General features: G+C 51.8%; 1 protein-coding gene across 1 annotated transcript in view; it reads left to right on the plus strand.

The window, feature by feature from the left end:
* The window catches only part of ADAMTS2 (ADAM metallopeptidase with thrombospondin type 1 motif 2), a 245,248-nt gene that overhangs the window by 125,274 nt on the left and 94,304 nt on the right, over nucleotides 1-25,670 (plus strand). Inside the window, 1 exon segment of the mRNA NM_174631.2 lies at nucleotides 20,818-21,020. Within this exon segment, the coding sequence (NP_777056.1) occupies nucleotides 20,818-21,020 (203 nt within the window).

Below are 25,670 nucleotides of genomic sequence, written 5' to 3' on the forward strand. Positions count from 1 at the left end.
TGTGGTTATCTGGGTCATGAAGATCTTTTTTGTACAGTTCTTCTGTGTGTTCTTGCCACCTCTTCTTAATATCTTCTGCTTCTGTTAGGTCCATACCATTTCTGTCTTTTATCAAGCCCATCTTTGCATTAAGTGTTCCCTTGGTATCTCTGATTTTCTTGAAGAGATCTCTAGTCTTTCCCATTCTGTTGTTTTCCTCTATTTCTTTTCATTGATCACTGAGGAAGGCTTTCTTATCTCTCCTTATACTATCCTTTGGAACTCTGCATTCAAATGATTATATCTTTCCTTTTCTCCTTTGCCTTTAGCTTCTCTTCTTTTCTCAGACAGTACTATTTGTAAGGCCTCCTCAGACAACCATTTTGGCTTTTTGCATTTCTTTTTCTTGGGGATGGTCTTGATCACTGCCTCCTATACAATGTCATGAACCTCTGTCCATAGTTCTTCAGGCACTCTGTCTACCAGATTTAATCCCTTGAATCTATTTGTCACTTCCACTGTATAATCATAAGGGATTTGATTTAGAACATACCTGAGTTTTCCCTACTTTCTTCAATTTAAGTCTGAATTTGGCAATAAGGAGTTCATGATCTGAGCCACAGTCAGCTCCCAGTCTTGTTTTTGCTAACTGTATAGAGCTTCTCCATCTTTGGCTGCAAAGAATATAATCAGTCTGATTTTGGTATTGACCATCTGTTGATATCCATGTGTAGAGTCTTCTCTTGTGTTGTTGGAAGAGGGTGTTTGCTATGACCAGTATGTTCGCTTGACAAAACTCTGTTGGTCTTTACCCTGCTTCATTTTGTACTCCAAGGCCAAATTTGCCTGTTACTCCAGGTATCTCTTGACTTCCTACTTTTCATTCCAGTCCCCTATAATGAAAAGGACATCTTTTTTGGGTGTTAGTTCTAGAAGGTCTTGTAGTTCTTCATAGAACCATTCAACTTCAGCTTCTTCAGCATTACTGGTCAGGGCATAGACTTGGAAGGATTACTGTGATATTGAATGGTTTGCCTTGTAAACGAACAGAGATCAGATTGCCAACATCTGCTGGATCATCAAAAAAGCAAGAGAGCACACAAAAAAAAAAAAAAAAAAAAAAAAACCTACTGCTTTATTGACCATGCCAAAGCCTTTGACTGTGTGCATCACAACAAACTGTGGAAAATTCTTCAATAGATGGGAATACCAGACCACCTTACCTGCCTCCTGAGAAATCTGTATGCAGGTCAAGAAGCAACAGTTAGAACCGAACATGGAACAATGGACTGGTTCCAAACTGGGAAAAGAGTACGTCAAGGCTGTATATTGTTACACTGCTTATTTAACTTATATGCAGAGTACATCATGTGAAATGCCAGACTTGATGAAACACAAGCTGGAATCAAGATTGCTGGGAGAAATATCAATAACCTCAGATATGCAGATGACAGCACCCTTATGGCAGAAAGTGAAGAAGAACTAAAGAGCCTCTTGTTGAAAGTGAAAGAGGAGAGTGAGAATGTTAGCTTAAAAACAATGTTCAGAAAACTAAAATCATGGTATCCAGTCCCATCACTTCATGGCAAATAGATGGGGAAACAATGGAAACAGGGACAGACTTTTTCTTGGGCTCCAAAATCACTACAGATGGTGACTGCAGCCATGAAATTAAAAGACACTTGCTCCTTGGAAGGAAAGTTTTGACCAACTTAGACAGCATATTAAAAAGCAGAAACATTCCTTTACCAACAAAGCTCCATCTAGTCAAAGCTATGGTTTTTCCAGTAGTCATGTATGGATGTGAGAGTTGGACTATAAAGAAAGCTGAGTGCCAAAGAATTGATGCTTTTGAACTGTGGTGTTGGAGAAGACTCTTGAGAGTCCCTTGGACTGCAAGGAGATCAAACCAGTCAACCCTAAAGGAAATTAGTCCTGAAAATCTATTGGAAGGACTGATGCTAAAGCTGAAACTCCAATACTTTGGCCACCTCATGTGAAGAACTGACTCATTGGAAAAGACCCTGATGCTAGGAAAGATTGAAGGTGAGAAGAGAAGGGGACAACAGAGGATGAGATGGTTGGATGGCATCACCAACTCAATGGACATGAGTTTGAGTAAGCTCTGGGAGTTGGTGATGGACACGGAAGCCTGGTGTGCTGCAGTCCATGGGGTCGCAAAGAGTCGGACACGACTGAGTGACTGAGCTGCTTGATCTACAGAACAGAGACTTCACATGCAAATCCACATTTCAGACTTCTTTATAAACATAAGGCCCAGTAACACAGACCTACACACTCCTAGCCACTGCCTTCCACCATTCCACCCCACCTACTTCCCCTTCCCACCCCTGCTGTGCCCTTTTGTCCCTGGCCCAAGTCAACATTTCCACCTGGCTTCTCTTAGGAGAGCGATATTTCTCAGTTAAGAGTGAAAAACACGAAAGATGAGCCAAGAAGTCCCCCTGTTTCCAGGAAAAATGGGAGAACATATCTCTTTCTGGAAATGCAGACTATTTCTCTGTGTTCAATATGTAAACAACGTGTGTCTGGGTCAAAGAGAGAAAGGGATATGGTAACAGAGCTGGCCTAGCCACCTGCACATGCTGAGTCCTTGCCGCTGGCACAGCTAGGCCCCCAGGGCTGGGAGCCGCAACGAGGGTCTCTTTGGAGTGATGCCTGCCCTGTGGCTGGGCCTGGTGATGTGTTCTCAGATGGCTCCCGCAGGGCATTGGGATGTGCTAGCAGCTTGGCAACTGCTCTCCCAGGAGAAGACAGAAGATCAGTAGCAACATCACCAGCTGCACAGCCAAGTGGGCGTGAACATGCAGCCCCTAACCTCCCGGCACCACTCCCATGACGGGGAAAGCGGTAGACACACCTCCCTTCAAGGTACTCCCCGCGATTGTGACTGCTCCTCCCAAGGAAATGCTGCTTCCATGCCTGCAGCCCCTTAAGCTCTCTCAGCCTCAGTTTGCTCAGACGTATAATAAGGAAGACAGTTGTTTTCCATGTATCCAACAGGTGGTTTTGGCCTCCGGCTTGTTGGTTTATTTTTGCCAAGCCCTGTCAGAGGTCCAAGGGGGACTCACTCTTCCAGGAATTCCCCAGAGTGTGTGTGTTGTAAATGAGCATGTGTGAATGTGTGGTAAGCACGTGATTGTGAGTGTGTGAGCTTGTGTGCACACGTGCCAATGTGTGTCAAGCCAGTCAGCAAATCTATGAAGGTGATATAGCCCCAGAGGGCTGTCATGGGGGTGATTCTTCAGATGAAAGGGGTCTGGCAGATCACTGGGACTGAAATACTGGAGGAGTGAAGGAACCAATGACGGAATGAAAACACAGATTTTGGGGGCCAGGTGGATGGCATAGGGAAGGGCAGCCAGTCAGAAATTTCCTGAACAGGAGGAAGGTTGGGGCTGGACCTTCAAGGAGGAGCTGGATTTGCCAGGCAGACAGTGGTAGCTAGGTCTGGCGCTTGGGGTGTTTCTGCCCCAGGGAGTAGTGTGTGCGAGCTTCAAGGGTGGGAGAAGCCAGCAAACGGAGACTGGCAGGTGGGCCGGGGCAGGGTCATAAATGGCCTTCCCTGCCCTGCTTGGAGCTGCAGGAGATGGGAGAAGCAGGTGCCAGTAGCCCCTGTGGTGTCTGTGTGCCAGGCTGGTGGGGTGCCCGCTGGGGCCAGGCCAGGGCACTGTGGTCCAGGAGCCGACTTGCACAGACCCTGGCGGGATCACATCTGCTTTTAAACCAGGAAAGGAAACCCCAAACATGTTCAACTTTGTGATGATTCTTGCAGTCTCCGCCTGCCCAGCCACTGGCCTGTCCTGGGAGCCCTTGGGGTGTCCAGGGCAGCCAGGGCCCTGGTGAGTTGGCCCCTGTGCCACCTCCCTGCAGAAAGGGCAGCCCTTGGTGAGCGTGGGACTCAGCATTGGATTGCAGCCTCCGCCTCTGCACCCCAGTCTGTTAGGAAAGGCCCCTGTGAGGCTGTGTCACAGATTGAATTTACAGCGTTCAGCACTTGCTCTGATTTCTCATTTCCTCCCTTCTTCAGATGAGGCTGATCAAATTAAGGCCCGTCAACACCATTGTCTGCCGGGAGGCTTGGTGCTGTGTAGGGAGCCCAGGGCATGTCCCTTCCTGGCCACGGTGGAAGCGCAGCAGCCCTAGGTTTCCAGGGATTCCCTTGGTGACCGCAGGATATGGCCTTTCAAGGCAAGGAGCACCATGGGAGAGGGACATGTTGGTTCATCCATACTAATCGCTGTTCCCCCCAGCCCTGCAGGCTTCTGAACCCCCTGAGCTCACACAGGAAGGCAGCAGAGGAAAACTCAGTTTCTGCAGACATACCTGCATACCATTTCTGGTATGGTGGGCGTCCACAGTGGGCTGAACTGGGGGCCTCTCAGTCTGCACCCTGGGATTTATCCATGGCAGAGCTGGGTCTCTTGCTGGTGGTGGATGGAGAAAGTCCAGAAAGGAAGGCTGAGCCTGTGTAGCGGGGAGGGCTGATGTGTCCCTGGGACTTGCTGGGAAGCTGGGGGCTCAGGGCTCCCTATTCCTGGGTCAGCAGTGTTTAAGAGAGGACGCACGTGAGCCCCGTGCAGAGCACTTCTCTGGGCTGACCCAAGGTGACCCTCCTGCAGGACAATCTCTCCAGTTAGAAATCCCCAGTCCCTCTGCCTCGCCCAACCTGGGATCTTCAGAATCTTTCTGTCCGTTTTCCTGCTCAGTCCATGGAACGTTTTTGTTTGTTTGTTTGGTTTTGGTTTTTGTGGGTCGTGCAGTGCGTGGGATCTTAGTTCCCTGAGCAGAGATCAAACCTGTGCCCCCTGCAATGAAGTGCAGAGTCTTAACCACTGGACTGCCAGGGAAGTCCCCAGAAAGGTGTTTTTTTTTTTTTTTAATTTTTTATATATTAATTTTTGGCTGTGCAGGACCTCCTTTGCTGTGTGCAGGCTCTTCTCTGAGTGGGGTTACTCTCTCGTTTGCCACGTGCGAAGACCTCATTGCTGCGGCTTCTCTTGTTGCTGAGCACAGGCTCTAGGGTAAGGGGGTTTCAGTGGTTGTGACTCGTGGGCTCTAGAATGGGGGCTCAGTAGTTGCCCCGCGGCGTGTGGCATCTTCCTGGACCTGGGATTGAGCCCATGTCCCCTGCATTGGCAGGTGGATTCTTAACCACCGGACCAGCAGGAAAGTCCTCATGGAAAGGTTTTAAAGCATTAGATCCGGCAGCGCTTCGGCTCCCCTCCAGCATGCACTGATGAGTGGAGCCCCTCCATTTGAGGGGCACCCCCTTTCCCCCAGAACTGTGCAGGGCACCACTGAACGTGATGGCCCTGACTATGGGTCCTGAATATGCCTCCCTCCTACCATCCGGCACACACTCTCATTGAGAACATCTAACAGTTCCAGTTCAGAGCAGAACGACAATGCAAAGAATGAGATGGGAAGGGGTGCTGAGCAACTAAGGCTACTTTTTGCTTCCATGGAAATGCCATCCTGCCTCCCTGGGTCCTTGTTGGAGTCCCACATCTCAGGGCTTTGAGTGGACGTGGTGAGGTGGAGCGTGGGTCTTTGTGCTGCAGGGTCACGGTGTGTGTGGCTCTGGGACGAGGTCTCCAGCTTAGCAAGGGCCCCCCAGCCCTTTCCGTTGCCTCTTGTATACCAGCCCCAGTGCAGCTGGCTCTGAGGGGTGCTGTCCAGGGCTCAGGTGCAGTGGGCTGGATCCTGAGTCAGACCCTTACCTGCTCCCTTTGCTCCATGAGGCGGTGGCTGGAGCATGAGTTTCCTGGGCTTGTCCCCCTATCCGCACAGGAGGGAGTCAAGCCCTGCTCCGTGGGGCTGCTGGGAAGAGTGAATAAGAGATGAACATAAAGCCCCCATGTCACCAGTTTCATCTTCATCATCATTTCCCTGTCGTGCTGCTGATGGGGTTGTCTGGAGAATTCTCTTCTCCATCCTAGGATGCTGGCTTGGTGCTAGGATGTGGACCTTCCTGCCTTGCCATCCTGAGTCTCAGCATCAGCGAGGAGGAGCCCTTTATCCTCTCCCCAGCCCCTCTGTGTGCCAGGCTCCAGGTGCAGCCAGGAGGGTAATCCCCCAGTCTTGTGGGTGGGGGCTTGGACAGGTGCCGAGAGTTCCTGCATCAACCATGATGGCCTGGCATGAGCGGGCCTAGAGCAGGGCTGTGCAGCCTCCTGCACCCGCAGCATCTGTTGGCACCAGGCCCCTCTCAGAGCACTGGGACCACCATGCTGCAGTGGCCTCGCCCACCCTGCAAGACACGGGGCTCAATATCTGAAGAGATGAAAGGCCCAAGAGGAGAAACAGGTTGGCAGCTGGAGAGAAATGCCTTGAGCTTGGATTTGGAGACTCCAAAGACTGAGTGGCTGGTTCCTAGCATGAGCAATCACAGAGGGATGGGGGTAGGGGCAAATTCAGGGGCCCTTGGGATGAGGATGGAGCTGACTCTGTTCCTAGTGGGGGCCTGGTGGTGGCAGGTGCCATAGCCCCCGGTGGGCAGTGCACCTGAAGGGGTGGGATGGCGGGGAAGGAGGCATTCGGTCCTGGAAGTCCGAGTGTGGAGGCCTGAGGGCCTTCCAGAGAGCTGGATGTCCAAGTCTGGGATCTGGAAGGCATATGGAGCTGTCAGCAGGGATGTCCCTGAGGGTGTCACACTTGGACAAGCTGTGCCAGGGTGGAGACTGTGAGGACTGTGGTCCCTTGACGCTGGCTGTCAGCACCCCGCTTGCCAGCCTCTCACTTCCTCTACATTCACAGTGAAATCCCAGGGAATCCTCCCTTCTGTTGGGACCTGTGGGTGTCTGTGTTTTGTTCTGAAGTTCACAGTAAATATTTTCATTAAGCGATCTGCCAGGCTCTCCATTGTATCCCGCCATCTGGCTGCTGAGTGCTGGGGAGCGGCAGTGTGGAGGTAACTCAGGGCCAGTTTCCCTCCCCTCAGCTGACCGCAGCGGAGAGAGTGTCTGGTGCCCTGGAGGCTGAGGCCGGCTTTAGGGACCCGCCTGCCGTGACCATGTGCAGGACCTCCCCGGGGCAGGGCCGTCAGCCCCGGGGCCCCAGGGGCCTGCTTCCTGAAGAAGCCACGTGTGTTCCTGGGCCTGGGTGGGCTTCAGAAGCCACCTGGAGTGTGGTGCACGGGGAGCAAGCAGGTGCAGAGGAGCTGAGGCCGTTCAGCTGGTGTGGGGGTGCAGAGCAGGCCTGGGGTGTTGGGGCTTCCTGTGTGGGGGCTACAGACGCAGGCCCCAGGTCCTGCTGCGAGGAGCTCCCCACCGCCCTGGGTGGCCCATGGGTTTGGGCCTCGTCTCACATGGCCTCGACACTTGTGCAGGCACCCTTACCTCCAAGGACTGAGATCCTTCCAAGCATCTGTGAGGAACTGAGCCAGAGCCCCTTTCTCTCGGCCACATACCTTAAATCCCCAGTGGACTTCCTCTACCCCAGATACCCTGCTGCTGCTGCCGCTCAGTCGCTTCAGTCGTGTCTGACCCTGTGCGACCCCATGGACGGCAGCCCACCAGGCTCCCCCATCCCTGGGATTCTCCAGGCAGGAACACTGGAGTGGGTCGCTGTTTCCTTCTCCAGTGCATGAAAGTGAAAAGTGAAAGTGAAGTCGCTCAGCCGTCTGACTCTTAGCAACCCCATGGACTGCAGCCCACCAGGGTCCTCTGTCCATGGGGTTTTTCAGGCAAGAGTACTGGAGTGGGTTGCCATTGCCTTCTCCACAGCTACCTTGGGGTTTCTCTAAAAACAGGAGGTATAACAGAGCAGTACCATGTGATGCCCACAGCCTGATGGTGCTCTGGTTATCAAACCAAAAGATGGTGTCTAGCTTAGGGCAGTGTGTGAGAGAGAGAGAGAGAGAGAGAGAGTGTGTGTGTGTGTGTGTGTGTGTGTGTGTGTGTGTGTTGGGGGGGACATGTTAGGATTCTTGTGGTTTCAAGACAGAAATCCAAATGAATTGACTCAAAGAGCTGGAGAGTCCAGGGGTATGTCAGCTTCCGGTACGGCTGAAATTCGGACCTAAATGGCATCACCTGTTCCCTTCCTGTCCCAGCTCTGCTTCTCCTGGAAGGAGGGGGTGCCCAGCAGCCGCTGGCCCACTTTGTCCGCCTCAGCACCCCCAGCAGAGAGAAAAGAGGACATGTCTTCCCAGAGACCCTAACGGATGCTTGGCACGGGGGTTCATTGGCCTGCCTGGGCCAGGTGGCTGCTCCTGGACCTGAGGATCCAGCAGCGTTGACTCCCCTTGAGGACTGGGAGGGTGTGGTGGGTCACCAAAGAAAAACCAGGGAGCAGCTCCCAGAGAAAGGCCAGGTTGCCACGCAGCACAGCTGTGGGTGGCTCCATTCACCTCCAGCGGAGCGGGGGTGCTGGGGAGGCCCGGTGGCTCATGTCCCCCACGAGGAGCACCATTGCCCCATCTCTGGGAGGGCAGGTTCCAGGGGCAGCTCCTTCCCCATTCTCATGAGCTCCCATTCCCCCCATGAAAGTGCTAGAATGGTAAGGAGTCTGGACTCCAGGCATTCACGCATCTCCCAGCGCTGGTCTCAGACTCGGGGCAGCCGTTAACAGATGTGGCCCTGGTGGACGAGCTCCGAAACGCTGGTCGGGCCCCAGCCGCCCCACCTCTCCTCCCCTCCACCTCGAGTCATAAAAGTGACACCGGACAGGCTGTGTCTGCCAGAGTTGCAAAAATGAATTCTGACTTGGTAATGAAGTTATAAAGGGCTGGGAGGAAATAACCCTAACGAGCTGCTTTTAATAAAGCTCACCAGTGGGGCTCGGTGCTGATGGCCCCCGTGGGGCTGAGCCTCTTTCTGTTTGCAGAGCCTCCAAAGATCCTGCCGGCTTCCAAACAGTGCTTTTGCTGTGTCCTAATTATGCTTCTGCGTAAACATATTTTATCTTAATGATCATCTTTAGGGGAATTTGCAGTCACAGAGGGCTTGTCTCTCATTCGTTAACAAATGGAGAGGAAGACTCTCCCCCAGGTGACCTCTCCTGGCTGGTGGCACCGCTGTGCTCCTGCAGGGTGCTGTGCTCAGGAGTCTGGGCCCGGCCCGTTGCCCCCGCAGGGGCCTGCACTGGTTGTAGAAGGAGAGCTGGGCCGGAATCCTGGACCATGTCCAGCACCTGGTCAACACCTCAGTCTGCAGAGAGGCCTGTGTTTCTCAAGACTCACTTGTGACCTTGTTCGCAAGTTCCCCAGAAAGGGCCTTGTCACTTCCCAGAGAAACAGAAGCCAGACCAACCATGACCCCAGGCTGCTCCATTCATCTCCTCCAGGAGCCTCCGCCCACTGGGGGCAGTGCCGCCCTCTCCTTGCATGGCTGGTGTGTGCTTGTCTTTTGTTTTAATTTAATCACCTTTGATATTCATTAAATATATATATATATTTTTTTTTAAATGGCTGATCAAATAATAAAACAATAAATAAAATTAGTAGACAACAGGGCAGCAATTCCAAACTGGATGATTTGGTAAGTGGTAGAAGTGGAACAGGTATGGACATCCTGGAAATCTGGCAGTCCTTACTCGATGATTATAAGAGCATGTTAACTCAGTAATTTCACTCTTGGGTCTACATCCTAAACACAGGGTGTCCTTAGGACATCCCAGTCCGCTCCTTGAACTGACCCTTGCCCTGCGGGCTCTTCTCCCCTCCCCTGGACTGGGCACACAGGTGGTCACAGTCCCACAGGTCTCTCAGGAACATTGTTCATGGCAACGTTGCTTGGGTAGGCTGGGGGGCAGTTGGCAGAAACCTGGGTGTCATCAGTGGACGAGAGGGGCAAATCTGGCAGCTGCACTCCACACAGGCTTGAAGATAGACAGACAGAGTGGTGAGTGAAAGAAACAGGATGAGATACAACATGGCAGCACTTGTCAATTAAAAACAAACACAGTCAAAGAGCAGCATTGATTTTGCAAAAATACACTCTATCAAAAGGATGCCCTTTGATTATCTTAGAATGGTGCTCATTGCAAGGGGAAAGGAGAGAAAGCTGGTTGTGGAGATATATGCCTTCTTCTATTTTTTTTTTTAATGATATTGGGACAACTGTTTAGATAAAGGAGGAAAAACTCAAATAGTGGCTTCGCACCTAAGCAGAAACCAGTTCCAGTCCAGTTGGTGACCTGGGATGATGAAAATGAAGTCATAAACATGCTAGAAGAAAGTTGAGCCAAAGGCTTTCTTATGATCCCTTTATTAGGCAGGCTGTGAACGCTAATGCCAGTGCCCCTTCCAGGTTCCCCCAGGACTGCCTGTTGCTCACAAGCAGCTTTCACACCCCTGGCCTCTGCTGGACAAGCAAGTGGGTGGAAGTCCCTGTGTGGATGAGAGCCAGTCTCTCTGCCCCAGTGTTCAGGAACCCCTGAAGCTCAAATCTCTACTACCTCCCTGCAGAGCAGAAACTGCCATGTGTGAAGAAGGGGAGAATGGCTCTTATGGAATAGACGGGGGTCAGAGGCCAGCCCAGCTCTCCTTCTGCAACCAGTGCAGACTCCTGCAGGAGTGCGGGCCAGGCCAAGAGTCCTGGGCCCAACCTGTGCAGGGGAAGTCATCTGTGGGAAAGTTATCTTCTCCATTTGTTTTCCTGCATCTAATGCTTGTTTGAAAGTGAAAAAGTTGCTCAGTCGTGTCCGACTCTTTGCGACGCCATGGACCATACAGTCCACGGAATTCTCCAGGCCAGAATCCTGGAGTGGGTAGCCTATACCTTCTCCAGTGCATCTTTCTGACCCAGGAATAGAACTGGACTCCTGCATTGCAGGCAGATTCTTTACCAACTGAGCTACTGCTGGTTTGGGGAAGTCTGAAGCCATTGCCTGGAAAATCCGATGGGCAGAGGAGCCTGGTAGGCTGCAGTCCCTGGGGTCGCTGAGAGTCGGACACGACTGAGCGACTTCACTTTCACTTTTCACTTTGATGCATTGGAGAAGGAAATGGCAACCCACTCCAGAGTTCTTGCCTGGAGAATCCCAGGGACGGGGGAGCCTGGTGGGCTGCCATCTATGGGGTCGCACAGAGTCGGAAATTAAAAGACACTTACTCCTTGGAAGGAAAGTTATGACCAACCTAGATAGCATATTAAAAAGCAGAGACATTACTTTGCCAACAAAGGTCCGTCTAGTCAGGGCTATGGTTTTTCCCAGTGGTCATGTATGGATGTGAGAGTTGGCCTGTGAAGAAAGCTGAGCACCGAAGAATTGATGCTTTTGAACTGTGGTGTTGGAGAAGACTCTTGAGAGTCCCTTGGACTGCAAGGAGATGGACTGCAACCAGTCCATCCTAAAGGAGATCAGTCCTGGGTGTTCATTGGAAGGACTGATGCTAAAGCTGAAACTCCAGTACTTTGGCCACCTCATGTGAAGAGTTGACTCACTGGAAAAGACTCTGATGCTGGGAGGGATTGGGGACAGGAGGAGAAGGGGACGCCAGAGGATGAGATGGCTGGATGGCATCACCTACTCGATGGACATGAGTTTGAGTGAACTCCGGGAGTTGGTGATGGACAGGGAGGCCTGGCGTGCTGCGATTCATGGGGTCGCAAGGAGTTGGACACAACTGAGTGACTGAACTGAACTGAAAGCCGTTCTGCTTCCGGTTCTTTTAATTTCTTCTGTAACTGCTTCCTCTTGACCCTCTCTTATTCCCTGTGAAAGTCTGTAGAATGTTACTGGTGTTCTGAAAGTTCACGGTGATGCGCCATGGTGCTGGTGTGTTTTCGTCTACTGTGTTGGGCGCTAGCTGGGCCCTTTCAGTCTTGGAGCACCTTTTAATTGTAGGAATAATTTCATTAGTTATTTCCTCTCTGTTTTCCTTTCTTTATGGAGTTTCTAGTATATGGACGATTTTTTTTCTTTGATTGGGTCCTCCAATTTTCTTATCTCTTTTTCCTGATGGTTCAAGCCTTTTGGTCTTACTGCTTTACTTTCTGGGAGATTCTCGACTTTGTCTTCGTAATCCTTTCACTGAATTTACTATTTCTGCTGAAAAGTTTTTAATTCCAAAGGATCCTTTTGATTGTCCTCATTTTGTTCTTGTTCAGTGGGTGCAGTGTTTCCTTCAGGCTCTCAGGGGTCACTAATAATAGGCTTCTCCACCTTCCTAGGCAGTCTCTGTTTCCTCCATTCTCCTCATTTTGATTGTTGTGCTTTTTATTGATCTCCATCTATGGAGTCTGGGGCTCACCCCGGAGAGCTGGAGATCCTTGGCTGGCTGCTCATGTGCAACCTGGGCAAGAGAGGAGGTGACTGGGAGCTCGATGCAGGTAGTAGAGGAGCCATGGACAGTCATGTTGCCTTTTGGTCTTTGGTCATATTCCCTGAGAAGCCTCCTTCCAGCTTCCTGCCTGAGGGATGAAGGCTTGAGTAGCAGCGTTCTGGGAGTGGATTGTGGAAGTAGGCTGGTGTCTCAGCACTCATTTCATCCTCCTTTTTAGCATGGGACCTATGCTCTCAGCTACACCCGGTGCCTGCAGCCCAGAGATCTTCTCGAGAGAGAGTGCGCTTCCAGACCAATGCAGTGTGAGTTACGGGGCTGCTACTAGGATGCAGGTTGTGAGAAAGGGATTTGGCCTTAGCTGACAACTAGTGTTTATTTCAATCCACTCATCATCCCGCTTCTAGAGGTACTTGGTGCCTTTGGAGGATTCTGCGATGCAAACTGGAAGCGTCTGGCCAGCTTCTCGGATATACTAAGTCCATTGCCATGTGGCCATCTGCTCTCCAGCCTGCAACAGTTCTGTTATTTTTTTCCTCTCCTGCTCCCCCTGTCCTTGTTTGCTTGTGATTTAAGAAAAAAAAAATATTCCTTTACTAAAATTATAATGGGGTTCCAAGGAGGAGAAAAATTGGATATATGTGTTTAATGTACCATTTTTACCTAAGGTCCCTTCTATGCTTAGATTTGCGTTTAGACTTTGTATTCAGTTCCATGATCTATCTTTCATAACGGTCATGCCACTGTGATCTAATTAACGTTATTTTGTGATGTGTTCTGAAATTTTGAAAGGTAAATATCTCCTTGTTATTATTCCTTTTTAATAGTTTTTTCCAGCTAATCTCCTATATGTAGTCTTCCAGTTGAATTTTGGAACTATATTGTTAGATTTTGACAGTTTTGTTTTTTTTTTTTAATGGAGAGGGTGTTAAATTTATAGATTGATTTGGAAGACAATCAGCTTGCAGCCCAGGATACTGTCATTGTGTCTCCAGTTACTGACGTTGCTGCTGCTGCTGCTGCTGCTAAGTCGCTTCAGTCGTGTCCAACTCTGTGCGACCCCAGAGACGGCAGCCCACCAGGCTCCCCCGTGCCTGGGATTCTCCAGGCAAGAACACTGAGGTTGCCTTACGCTTTTCCGGAGAGTTTTGACTATATTGTGTTACTCTTTGTGTCATCGTTCTACATTTCGTATTTTTGTTTATACCTAGATATTTTGTGGGGTTTAATAGTCAATAAGCCTCTTTTCCCATTCTGTTTCCTAGCTGATGTCTGTTATGTACAAGAAAGGTATTGATGTTTGCATACTGATTATATGGAGGATGAGAATTAACTATTTCTTGTAGGTTTGGTAAAACTCTTGTGTAAAACCTTCTGAGCTTGTCTTTGACTGCTTTTTTTTTTTCCATTTTTTTCTAAGGTTTATTCAAGGTTTCTACTTGAGCCAACAATTAGAATGTATGTTCTCTATTTAGTCTAGGCTTACTAGAACTGTGTTTTTAATTTCTGGTGTTTAGGGTTTGAGAGGCTTCCTTCTTGTTTTCTTTGATTTTGATCTATGATAGCAGCTGTGATTTTTGAGGGCATGATTTTTGAGTTTCCCTTTTGTCTTAATGTAAGTGAAATTTGGAACTTGTACTTGAACAGCACACATTCTCTGCTTGTTGAGCTTAAACATTAGGTTGTTTTAGTAACTTAGATCTTCTACAGTAATTCAGGGCTTCCCTGGTGGATTAGTGGTAAAAAAAAAAATCTGCTTGCAATACGGGAGACAAGAGATGCGAGTTTGACTCCTGGGTTGGGAAGATCCTCTAGAGGAGGGCATGGCAACCCACTTCAGTATTCTTATCAGGAAAATCCCATGGATAGCCTGGCGGGCTACAGTCGATGGGGTCACAAAGAGCCGGATGTGACTGAGCACGCACGGTAATTCAGATCCTGCCTAATGTTTCACCTAATTCATCTGGTGTTTTCTGGAGTAAATATATTACAATGCACATGAACTGCGGCTTTGCCTGTTTCTCCTGTACCAGGCTGAAGCTCTGTTAGGTGAATGAAATTTCATCTCTTTTTTATCTTTCCAATGAATTGTTGATCAGTTTGTCCCTTTAATGTCAGATTATATTTTATCTCATAAATATCATTATGCCTGGTTCTGTTTTGTTGGCAGTTACATGGTAACTCTCTTTTCACCCCATTTGTTTTCACTTCTCCTGGGTAATTTTGTTTCAGTTACACCTTGTGTAAGTAATTTACGGCAGGATTTTGTGCCAGCTCATGCTCCTATGCCGGTCGCCTTCCTGTTGCTCTTGCTGCCCGCTCCCCCATCCCAAGCCTGGGCTTCCTGGCCCTGCTGTGCCTGCCCTCCTTCTGCCCAGCTCCCAGGGGCACCCCTCCCCTCACCCCCCACTGCTGGGTCTGTGCTTCCTCCCACTGTGTCTCTACGGGGGCTCCTGCCCCTCACAGCCCTGCTGGGTGGTACCCGGGTACCTGTGTGTATCTGTGGGGTACCAAGGCATACAAGACACTTCCGAGGGGGCCTGTCTTCCGAGGGGGCCTCCTTCAAGTGGAGTAGACAGGTAATGCCCAAGAAAATTCATAAATGAGATTCAAGCTGCAAACAGTGGTACATTCCATAAAGGAGGAAAACAGGATGCTGTCACGGAGACACTGGGGGAAGAGAGAGCCTATTTTAATTTAGGATGAAACAAGGCAAATCCCCCTGAGGAGGGGACATTTTAGCTGACACCTGCAGGATGAGAGGGAGTAGGTCCAGGGAGGAATGAGGGGAAGATCATTTCCTGAAGAAAGGACAGCAGTCTTCCCCATCACTGGGCAGTGGCTTCTCAAGGCTCCGTGCCCTCCTCCCTTGTAGATGTGTCCTTGGGGGAGGCAGATGGGGACCATGTCCAGTGCGGGAGGCAGAGGCCTGTGAGCTCTGTTCCCTGTGGACCTTTCGGGGGCTCCTGCTGGACCTGATAGGAAGGCTAAATCTGGGCAGGAGCAGCAGCAGCAGAAAGGGCATCCCAGGAGAGACGAGTGCAGCGAAGGGCTGGGCATGGGGTTTGCACAGGGACAGCCAGCATCCAGGCCCCTTGAGCCCACACCTGCTGCATGGCGCTCCCACAGCGTTTATAGACCCAGGTCCCTGGGCTTGCTCTTCTCTGCACTAAACACGCTTGCTTGTTTCTCCCAGTTTTGGTTTCCCCACGCCATCTCTTGCTGCTGGTGAGATACACAGGCCACTCCAGGGCTCGTCAACAACTTTGGATGCTGTGGCTTGGGCTGGGTCCCGGCCCCTCCTCTGTGGTGCGACTTGTCTGCATCGCGTTATCTTCCTGAGGCTCCTTGATGCTAAACTGAGACAGTAATGAGGATGGGGAGGAGCCTCCTACTTGCTGAGGGTTGGATGGCTGGGTCGTAGTGGAGGTTTGCCTGTGCACACGCGCCAGCGCACCAGGCTTCAGGGGCAGCGGGAGCCGGGCAGGGTCCTGTGATCCAGGCACTGTGGGTGAGCTTGGCTGCTGTGACCCGCTTGTTCCCCTGGAGCGCAGGCACTTCAGGGTTTCCTGGATGCCATTCTGCGTCCCCTTCTTCCATCCTGTCCACAGACTGCTATTGATTCTTTGAGGGATTTTGTCTGCCCTCCTGTAGAGACGCTCAAATGAGGGACAGCTCTTGGAGGCTTCCTGTTGAATCATCCTTTGCCCGAGACATGAGCTCACCAGAAGGGTGCCCCCAGCACAGGGAATGCCAGCAACTAAAAGCCCGTGGTTGCCCATTGAAAAGACAGGGTTCTGCCGCAGACACCTCCACTCAGGGGAGCCTCAGACTGCTGGGGTCCAGCCTGCTCCTGTCTGCTGTGGATCAGCCCCCAAAGGGACTGGTGACTTCTCCCCATGTGGGAGGCTGTGTGCAGAGGTGGCTGTGTCAGGAGCCGGGACAGATTGTCCTTCGTCCTCGGCAGGAGATGGACAGTGCGGACTGCTCAGTGTCCAGGCCTGGCCAGAAATGAAGGGTCAGGCACAAGGCTAGGTAAGTGCTGGGTCACTGAGGCTTGGCCACTTACGAGCATGCAGGAGCTGCCAGAGGAGGCGGGAGGGGGACTGAGAGGAGCTGGGGCCTGTAGACCGGACAGGCAGCCCTGTGCAGGCAGATAGGCCCTGAGGCTGGGCGTGGTTGCAAGTAACCAAGAACAGCCCACTGAGGACCTGAGCGGGACTCTCAACCTGAGGGGCAGGTCTGCTAGGAGCCGGCACCAGGGCACAGCTGGGATCTCCGAGTGGCCTAGCCTGTAGGGTTGCGCCCACTGTAGGGAAACTGGGAGATGTCCAAGAATGAGAAAGTGGAGCGTCAGCCTGGCTGCTGGATCCCGTCAGTGCTCACGTGGCCCTGGGACTGGGGGCCCTGGGTCTGGGGCCGGCTCCCTGTGCCATGCTAGGGCTAAGCAGGGCTAGGGCTCCCAGGGACTGACTGCAGGGCGGGGCTGCCACCTTCGAATTGCTTGGGGGGCCCTGTTTGCTTCCCTTCATCTGCCCTTTCCTTTGGATTCAAGCACAGCTCTACAGGGGCTGGGTCTTGGGAGTGGTTCTAGGACATAATGTCCAAGTCACCCTCCAATGTTATCATGATTGAAATAATAATGATAAGAACAATTATGCTTGTGGTGAAATGAATGTTTCTAGTGCATTCTTAGGAAACATTGCTGTCTTTATGGACCTGTAACATACAGTTTAGTTAAAACAGAGTTTGCTCAACAGAAGCAACTATAAGATGTACCCCAGCCAGCATGTCCTGATGGTAGCCCCGAGCCCTCCTCAGAGAATGTCAGGCCAAGTCCCTGCACAGTGTCATCATGGTTCAGGGTCTGGGGCCCACGCTGAGGCCTGCAGAGGTTAGGTGGGCAGAGAGGACAGCGGGCCAGGAGGGCTGGGGGCCCAGACCTCTGTGCTGTGTCCCAGGCATGGCCATTACTCCACAGCATGAACCCCCCTCTCCCCTCTACAGTGGCTCTGTGTCCTAATTTCTTAGACAAGCTGACTATTCTAGATTTTTAACATGAAATCTCGAAATTTGAAATACTGTTGACCAAATGCAGTATTTAAAAAAACACACAGCCCTAACAGGCACCCCCGTGGTCTGGTTTTGCCCAGGGACCACCTGTCAGTGAACCCTGGCTTGACAGGGGCAGAGGGTAAGCTCCAGCCTCTTCCCCAGGAAGAGTTCTTTTTTAATGAAAATTATCATCTTTCTGCTTCCCAAGGTGGTTCTGAAGGTGAACTGTCCCTGCTTGTTGAAAATGCAAAGAAATAAATGTGTAAAAATAGAGCAGCCATTCTTCACCCCCCCGTCAGGTTTAAGTAGCTGATGTCTCCCCTGGGAGCAGCAAGGATGGCCCTGAATCATCTCCAGACAGCCCAGCAGAAGGACTAGCTCTTCACAGGCGCCGGCCCTGGAGCGGCCCTTGGCAGTGCCTGCCATGTGCGTGTGTGTGTGTGTGTGTGTGTGTGTGTGTGTGTGGAGTGTGTGTGCACACATGTGTGGAGTATGTGTGTGTGCATGTGTGGAGTGTGTGTGTGTGCGTGTGTGTGGAGTGTGTGTGGAGTGTGTGTGTGCGCACATGTGTGGAGTGTGTGTGCGCGCACATGTGTGGAGTGTGTGTGCGCGCACATGTGTGGAGTGTGTGTGTGTGCGTGTGTGGAGTGTGTGTGCACGTGTGTGTGTGGAGTGTGTGTGTGTGCGTGTGTGGAGTGTGTGTGTGTGCATGTGTGGAGTGTGTGTGTGTGCGTGTGTGGAGTGTGTGTGTGTGCGTGTGTAGAGTGTGTGTGTGTGTGTGTGTGGAGTGTGTGTGTGTGCGTGTGTGGAGTGTGTGTGTGTGCGTGTGTGGAGTGTGTGTGTGTGCGTGTGTAGAGTGTGTGTGTGTGTGTGTGTGGAGTGTGTGTGTGTGCATGTGTGGAGTGTGTGTGCACGTGTGTGTGTGGAGTGTGTGTGTGTGCACCTGTGGAGTGTGTGTGTGTGCGCATGTGTGGAGTGTGTGTGTGTGCATGTGTGGAGTGTGTGTGTGTGCGTGTGTGGAGTGTGTGTGTGTGCATGTGTGGAGTGTGTGTGTGCGTGTGTGGAGTGTGTGTGTGTGCACGTGTGTGGAGTGTGTGTGTGTGTGTGTGTGTGGAGTGTGTATGTGTGCATGTGTGGAGTGTGTGTGTGTGCACGTGTGTGGAGTGTGTGTGTGTGTGTGTGTGTGTGGAGTGTGTGTGTGTGCATGTGTGGTGTGTGTGTGTGTGCGCGTGTGGAGTGTGTGTGTGTGCACGTGTGTGGAGTGTGTGTGTGTGCGCGTGTGTGGAGTGTGTATGTGTGCATGTGTGGAGTGTGTGTGTGTGCGTGTGTGGAGTGTGTGTGTGTGTGTGTGGAGTGTGTGTGTGTGCGTGTGTGGAGTGTGTGTGTGTGCGTGTGTGTGTGTGTGTGGAGTGTGTGTGTGTGCGTGTGTGGAGTGTGTGTGTGTGCACGTGTGTGGAGTGTGTGTGTGTGTGTGTGTGTGTGGAGTGTGTATGTGTGCATGTGTGGAGTGTGTGTGTGTGTGCGTGTGTGGAGTGTGTGTGTGTGTGTGTGGAGTGTGTGTGTGTGCATGTGTGGAGTGTGTGTGTGCGCGTGTGGAGTGTGTGTGTGTGCGCGTGTGTGGAGTGTGTATGTGCGCGTGTGTGGAGTGTGTATGTGTGCATGTGTGGAGTGTGTGTGTGTGCGTGTGTGGAGTGTGTGTGTGCGCGTGTGTGGAGTGTGTGTGTGTGCGTGTGTGTGGAGTGTGTGTGTGTGCGTGTGTGTGGAGTGTGTGTGTGTGCACGTGTGTGGAGTATGTGTGCGTGCATGTGTGTGGAGTGTGTGTGTGCGTGTGTGCGCACATGTGTGGAGTGTGTGTGTGTGCATGTGTGGAGTGTGTGTGCGTGCGTGTGCGTGCATGTGTGTGTGCGCGTGTGTGGAGTGTGTGTGTGTGTGTGCACGTGTGCATATGAGGAGACACGGGGCACTCAGGGCTGTGGCAGCGACACAAGGGCCCCAGGAGGTACAGGAATGCCGTAGACCCTCAGCCCAGCCCTACCTTATTCCTCTTTTCTGTGAAGCGCTTCCCCTTCCACTGCTCCTTCACCTCCACTTCTTGGTCTGTCAGCGACCAGGTGGCAGGTTTGTGCCCCAAAACTAACAGACAGCAGGTGTAAAGAAGAGAGCTTCTGCCCGGCTCGGGGGGCTCTGTCAGTCCTCCAGTCTGTAAAGTGGAGTCAGTAATGCCCATCAAAGAGGCCTGTTGTCAGCACTGGATAAGGACACATAAGCAGGGGGCCCGCTGGGGGAGCAGGACCTTGGTGACAGGCTGCCTTGCTGTATCTCCAGAGGAGCCAGGAGACAAGAGCCTAGGGGACGAGTGAGAATTGTTCTGGAAGACTCTCTGGCGATGTCATGATAACCTGATGTCCTAGGTCCTTCCCAGGGCAAGAGTTTCTGAGACACACCTGCTTCTCCCCTCACCAGGAATGCCGAGGATAGGGGGACCCTGGGGTCAGAGGCCTGGAGCGGATGCAGAGATCCATGCAGGGGTGTGAGGGGCTTCCAGGGACGTTGGCACTGGTTCTTACTGGGCAGTGTGGTCTGTGGCTGCCAGCAATGCTGAAGGTCAGCCCAGCCAACTCAGCTGCAGCCCTGGGAGGTGGGGGCAGCGGCTCTGGTCCATGGGGGGCTCCAGGCCCAGTGGGAACGCAGAAGGAATGGAGACATGCTGCAGCTCTGCAGAAGATGCAGCGACACCCTGGGGTCCTGGCCTGATGGGATGCAGCCCCCGGCCCCTCAGCGTGGCCCCAGGCCCCGGATGGGCTGCCCCGCTCTGAGCCGCGTGTTAGTCCGTGGGGGCTGGAGTGAGCCGTGGCCAGCAGACTGTGGACTAGTTGCCATGTGAGGGCTCATCCTGGGCTCTGCATGATTATCAGGAAGCCTCTCGTCTCCTCAGAACGTGGCACCAGGGGCAGGCAGAGGTCTGGGCAGGGGAAGGGTGCCCACGGGCTGGTCCCAGCCCAGGAGGGAGTGGGTGGACCAGGCTGAGAGAGGAGGGACTTTGCTTCAACCAGGGACTGAGCCAAAAGCCCCAGAGGGGAGCTGTCTGGGAAGACTCTGTGAAACACGTGCCACCTGGGCTGGGCCTCAGTTTCCCCGGTTATAAATGGGCCGGTAACACCTGGGGGACCAGCCTTTTGGCACTGGGCGAGTATGTGAATGGGTGACAAGAGCTGGCTCTGTCCACCAGGCTCCCTCCTCTCCGTTCATCACTGGGTGCCAGGCCCAGCCCCTGGGATGGCCGAGCTGTGGGTTTCCATGCTCCTGGGTCTGAGCTGACTTGCCTATCACAACTGCGCTGTCTGAACCTGTTTGCTCTTCCGTGAAATGGGGACAGAAGTGCCCTGGGTCACAGTGCTGTGATGATGGCAGGCTGATGGCCACACTGGCATCTTGCAGGGGCCGAGTTGCATCTGAGTGGGGTTTTTTCCGGCTGCAGTGGCCTTGTTGAGTCTGGACTGCTGCTACAGGCTGTGTCCTCTCTCTCCTTTCAGGGATCTCCGCAGACAGCCTGGACAGCCTCAGCCGTGCTCTGGGTGTTCTGGAGGAGCGAGTCAACAGCTCCAGGCGGAGGATGCGCAGGCATGCTGCCGACGACGACTACAACATCGAGGTCCTGCTTGGGGTGGACGACTCTGTGGTCCAGTTCCACGGGACGGAGCACGTGCAGAAGTACCTGCTCACCCTCATGAACATTGTGAGTAGGGGTGCGGTGGCGGGGGAGGGCTCTGGGGTGGGGCTGGGAGGCTGGGGGCGTGGGTGGGCCAGGGCACCTTTGCTTGCCACAGCTTCCTGGTGGAGCTGGGCATGAGTGAAATGGTCACAGGGAGGCTCTGGGTCTACAGGTGAGAAGAGGTGACCCTCCTATCGACCTTGTTTAGCCTGACTTTTCTCATCTGCAAATGTTGGTGGGGATTCTGACTTGGCAAAGCCATTTATATGCTAAGGCCATTTTCTAGACACTCATCATTTGTGTACTCCTCGTCCTCCTAAGTCGCTTCAGTCGTGTCCGACTCTGTGCGACCCCATAGACGGCAGCCCACCAGGCTCCCCTGTCCCTGGGATTCTCCAGGCAAGAACACTGGAGTGGGGTGCCATTGCCTTCTCCGATTTGTGTACTAGTTTTCTTAATTTTTCACAATACCCATATTGTGTAGGCTATGTGTTTTCATATAAATCAACTGATTTTTTAAAAGCTTAAAATTATTTACAAAAGCAGCCTCACTTTATTGTAAACTGAAAGTCCCTCGGTCCTGTCCGACTCTTTGCAACCCCATGGACTATATAGTCCATGGGATTCTCCCAGCCAGAATACTGGAGTGGGTAGCTGTTCCCTTCTCCAGGGATTCTTCCCAGCCCAGGGATCCAGCCTAGAGATCAAAGCCAGGTCTCCCACATTGCAGGCAGATTCTTTACCAGCTGAGCCACCAGGGAAGCCAAAGAATACGGGAGTGGGTAGCCTCTCCCTTCTCCAGCAGATCTTCCTGACCCAGGAATCACTGGGGGCTCCTGCATTGCAGGTGGATTCTTTACCAGCTGAGCTACCAGGGAAGCCCAGTTTATTGTAAAGGTGTTGGAGAAGACTCTTGAGAGTCCCTTGGACTGCAAGGAGATCCAACCAGTCCATTCTAAAGGAGATCAGCCCTGGGATTTCTTTGGAGGGAATGATGCTGAAGCTGAAACTCCAGTACTTTGGCCACCTCATGCGAAGAGCTGACTCACTGGAAAAGACTCTGATGCTGGGAGGGATCGAGGGCAGGAGGAGAAGGGGATGCCAGAGGATGAGATGGCTGGATGGCATCACTGACTCGATGGACATGAGTCTGAGTGAACTCCGGGAGTTTGTGATGGACAGGGAGGCCTGGTGTGCTGCGATTCCTGGGGTCACAAAGAGTCGGACACGACTGAGCAGCTGAACTGAACTGAACTGAATCTAAAACTAAAATGCAAGGTGATAAGGGGATGACAGAGGATGAAGTGGTTGGATGGCATCACCAACTCATTGGACCTGAATTTGAGAAAACTCGGGGAGATGGTAAAGGTCGGGGAAGCCTGGCGTGCCACAGTCCACGGGGTCGCAAAGAGTCGGACACGACTGAGTGACTGAACAACAGTTTCAGCCCCAGCTGGACAGCTCTGCTTTCTGCTCTGCAGAAAGGAGATTAGCATGTGTCAGAGAGGAGGACAGAGAATAACACCCATCCGAGGTTCCTCCTTGAGGCAGTCAGAAGAAATAAAGACTAAGAGAGTATCGGTGTCTCCCTGTGAGGCCGGGCTCCTTAACTGAGTGACTGTGTGCCACCCACGCCCCCTGTGGCATCACCGCGCACCTGCCCCACCAGTCTCCTGACAGGTCACACTGTCGTGTCTCCCTGCATGCCAGCCCTCCCATCCCAGAAGGGGCAGAATTCTGACCTTGCAGAGAGTGCAGCCCTGCCTGCCCTGAGTGGCACAGAGGTCCTGCCCCTCATGGCCTGGCGCCTCCGCTGAGCCCTGCTGGGAGGATAGCAGGGGGCCTGTGTCCGTGGGAGGAGTGGCTTTGCAGGGGGCTGGAGACAACCAGGGAAGCCCCGGGGATGGGGAGTCCTAAAGCAGAAGGGCTGTGTGCCCCAGCCTGTCAGCTCTGCTCTGCTTCCTGGGCCACAGTGAGCCCCGGGGACTCAGCTGGCCCTTGGGCAAGACCCTGCTCCCAGAGCCCCAGTGAAGAGATAGGTCAGGAGCAAGAGGGAAGAGATAAGTGAGCTGGCCACGGGGTCACGGGACCAGGAGGCCCCTGCCTGCCTACCTGCCTCTCTTCCTCTCCACCTGCCTTAAGTAAGTCACTGACTCTGGAATGCAGCCACCTCATCTGCAAAGCGGGCTGACATCTGCTACATTTGCAGATATTATTTTACTTTGGAGAGTGTTGTCACACTTAATCTCACTTACTTTTGAAAATTACCTTTAATATAATAATAATAATACCATGATGCCCACAAATATGGAGCTGTTTTTTTAAAACTCTTTATCGAATTTGTTACAATATTGCTTCTGTTGTTTATGTTCTGGTTTTTTGGCTGAGAGGCATGTGGGATCTTAGTTCCCCGACCAGGGATTGAACCTGCCCACCCCCCTGCATTGGAAGGGAGAGTTTTAACTATTTGACTGCCAGGAAAGCCCCAAATATTGAGATCTTAATATGTGATTCTGTGTGGCAGGCTTGTACTAGTCACTTATCATGCATCTCTTTGGAAATCTTCACACTAACTCTATAAAATTGGTAGAATATAAAATCTTGTCTGCCTTCAAAATATGTTTTTCCTCAAACATTATACCACTCTCTAACTCGGTGGCCAAAAGGACTGGGGTGAATTAGAGTCCTGAATCCTGGTAAAGGAAAACTACTCGTTTCCTCTACTCATACCAACACTCGTGACACTAACGACCAGAATTAGCATAGACCCCAGAAGGTAAGAGTTCAGTCGCACGAGACAGCCCCGCTTTAAACGCTCATCTCAAGCCCCAGAAGTATAAGATGTCAGCTGTACTTGACCAACCAACCACCAGCTCCTCAGGTTCAATAATTTGCGAGAGTAGTTCCCAACTCAGGGACCCACTTTACTTACTATCCCCAGTTATTATAAAGCACACAGCTGAGGAAAACTGAGGAACAGCCAAAGGGAGGAATGCATGGGGGAGGTGCATGGAGCTTCCGTGGCCCCTCTGGATGCACGTCCCTGCCAGCACCTTGATGTGCTCACAAACTGAGAAGCACTCCAAACTCCATTGTTTAGAATTTAATGGAGATTTTGTTTTGTAGGTGTGATTGGTGGGAATCACTGGCCATGGATGGTGGTGGTAGTTTAGCCGCTAACTCATGTCTGACTCTTGAGATCCCATGGACCGTAGCCCGCCAGAAGTCTCTGTCCATGGGATTTCCCAGGCAAGAATACTGGAATGGGTTGCCATTCTGTTCTTCAGGGCGTCTTTTCTTCCCAACCCAGAGATCAAAGCTGGGTCTCCTGCATCACAGGAAGATTCTTTACTGACTGAGCCACCAGGGAAGCCCATGGGTGATTGAACTCAGTCTCCAGCTCTTCTCTCTTCCCTGAAAGTTGGGGATGGGGCTGAAAGTTCCAATTCTAATCATACAGCTGGTTCCTCAGGCTACCAGCCCGAACTCTGAACAATCTAAGGGCCCACCAAGAATACCTTCATTAACATGAGCTCAGGTAAGGTTGAAAGGGGCTCATTATAAATAGCATAAGGTGCTCCTCTCACCCCTATCATTCAGGAAATTACAAGGATTTTAGAAGGTTTGTGCCAGAAATGTGGGGCAGAGTCCAGATATATGTTTCTTATTATTTGTATCTGGATTACTCTTGGCCCTACTACTACCAGCTATGTCTCTAAAAATGGGCTTCAATCTTCTGAGCCTTGGTTTTCTCATCTTTAAAATGGGCAGTCATTTTTATCTTGAATTGTCAATGAGCATTAAATTAAATAAATGAAGATGAACTTGCTTTTCAGTCTCTAAATAAATGTGGGTTTTATTGTGATGGTGGCGATATTTATTAATAGTTTAGTGATAGCAGGTTTAGAATTATTCTTATCAAGTCTGACAAGGACCCTGCAGGAGTGTCTTCCTGAGGCTTGTGGACCAGCTCTGCCTTTTGCCTGAGGTGGAAGCCCCCTCTGCCACACACACGTTGTGCCCATGAAGTGCTGGGAGGAAGTCTAGAACTTTGTGTTGGTTTCACCAGTTAACTTCACTTTATTCATTTACACTGCCATGATCCAACTGAACCTCGATTTTGGGTAAAGGGATGGTTTGGTTAGTTTCTTGAAAAGCATGAGAAGTATAAAAATTCTGCTGTTGAGACAACAGAAAAGGGATTATAGGAGATGAATCGGAGGAGCCAGGAAAGAGTAACTGGGCTGTGTCTTGTTTCCCTGCTTGTATCCAGCAGGTGGTGCTTGTCCCAGGCTCAGGGGTTGGTCCTGCAGAGGCAGAGGGCCTGGCGGACTCTCCTGGGCTCAGGGAGACACTGCAGCGGGAGGTGTCTGAGCCTCCACGCTGAGCTCCCACTCTAAGGGTGCAGGGTGTTCGCGGGAGATGAAGCACCCTTCTTGGGTCCTGTGTTGCATTAAGCATACTCACCTTATTGTGCAGCCAGGCATCACTACCACCCATCTCCGGAACTCTCTTCATCTTGCAGAACTGCCCCTCTGTACCTGCTAAGCAATAACTCCCCAGTGCCCCCTCTCTCCAGTCCTTGGGAGGCACCATTCCACTTCCTGCCTGCTCTGCCCTGCCTCTGAACTTGACCAGTAGTACCATGGGCAGCCGCGGGAGTGGGGGCCTTTA

This window comes from Bos taurus, chromosome 7 (assembly GCF_002263795.3).
Source record: "Bos taurus isolate L1 Dominette 01449 registration number 42190680 breed Hereford chromosome 7, ARS-UCD2.0, whole genome shotgun sequence".
Classification (NCBI taxonomy): domain Eukaryota; kingdom Metazoa; phylum Chordata; class Mammalia; order Artiodactyla; family Bovidae; genus Bos; species Bos taurus.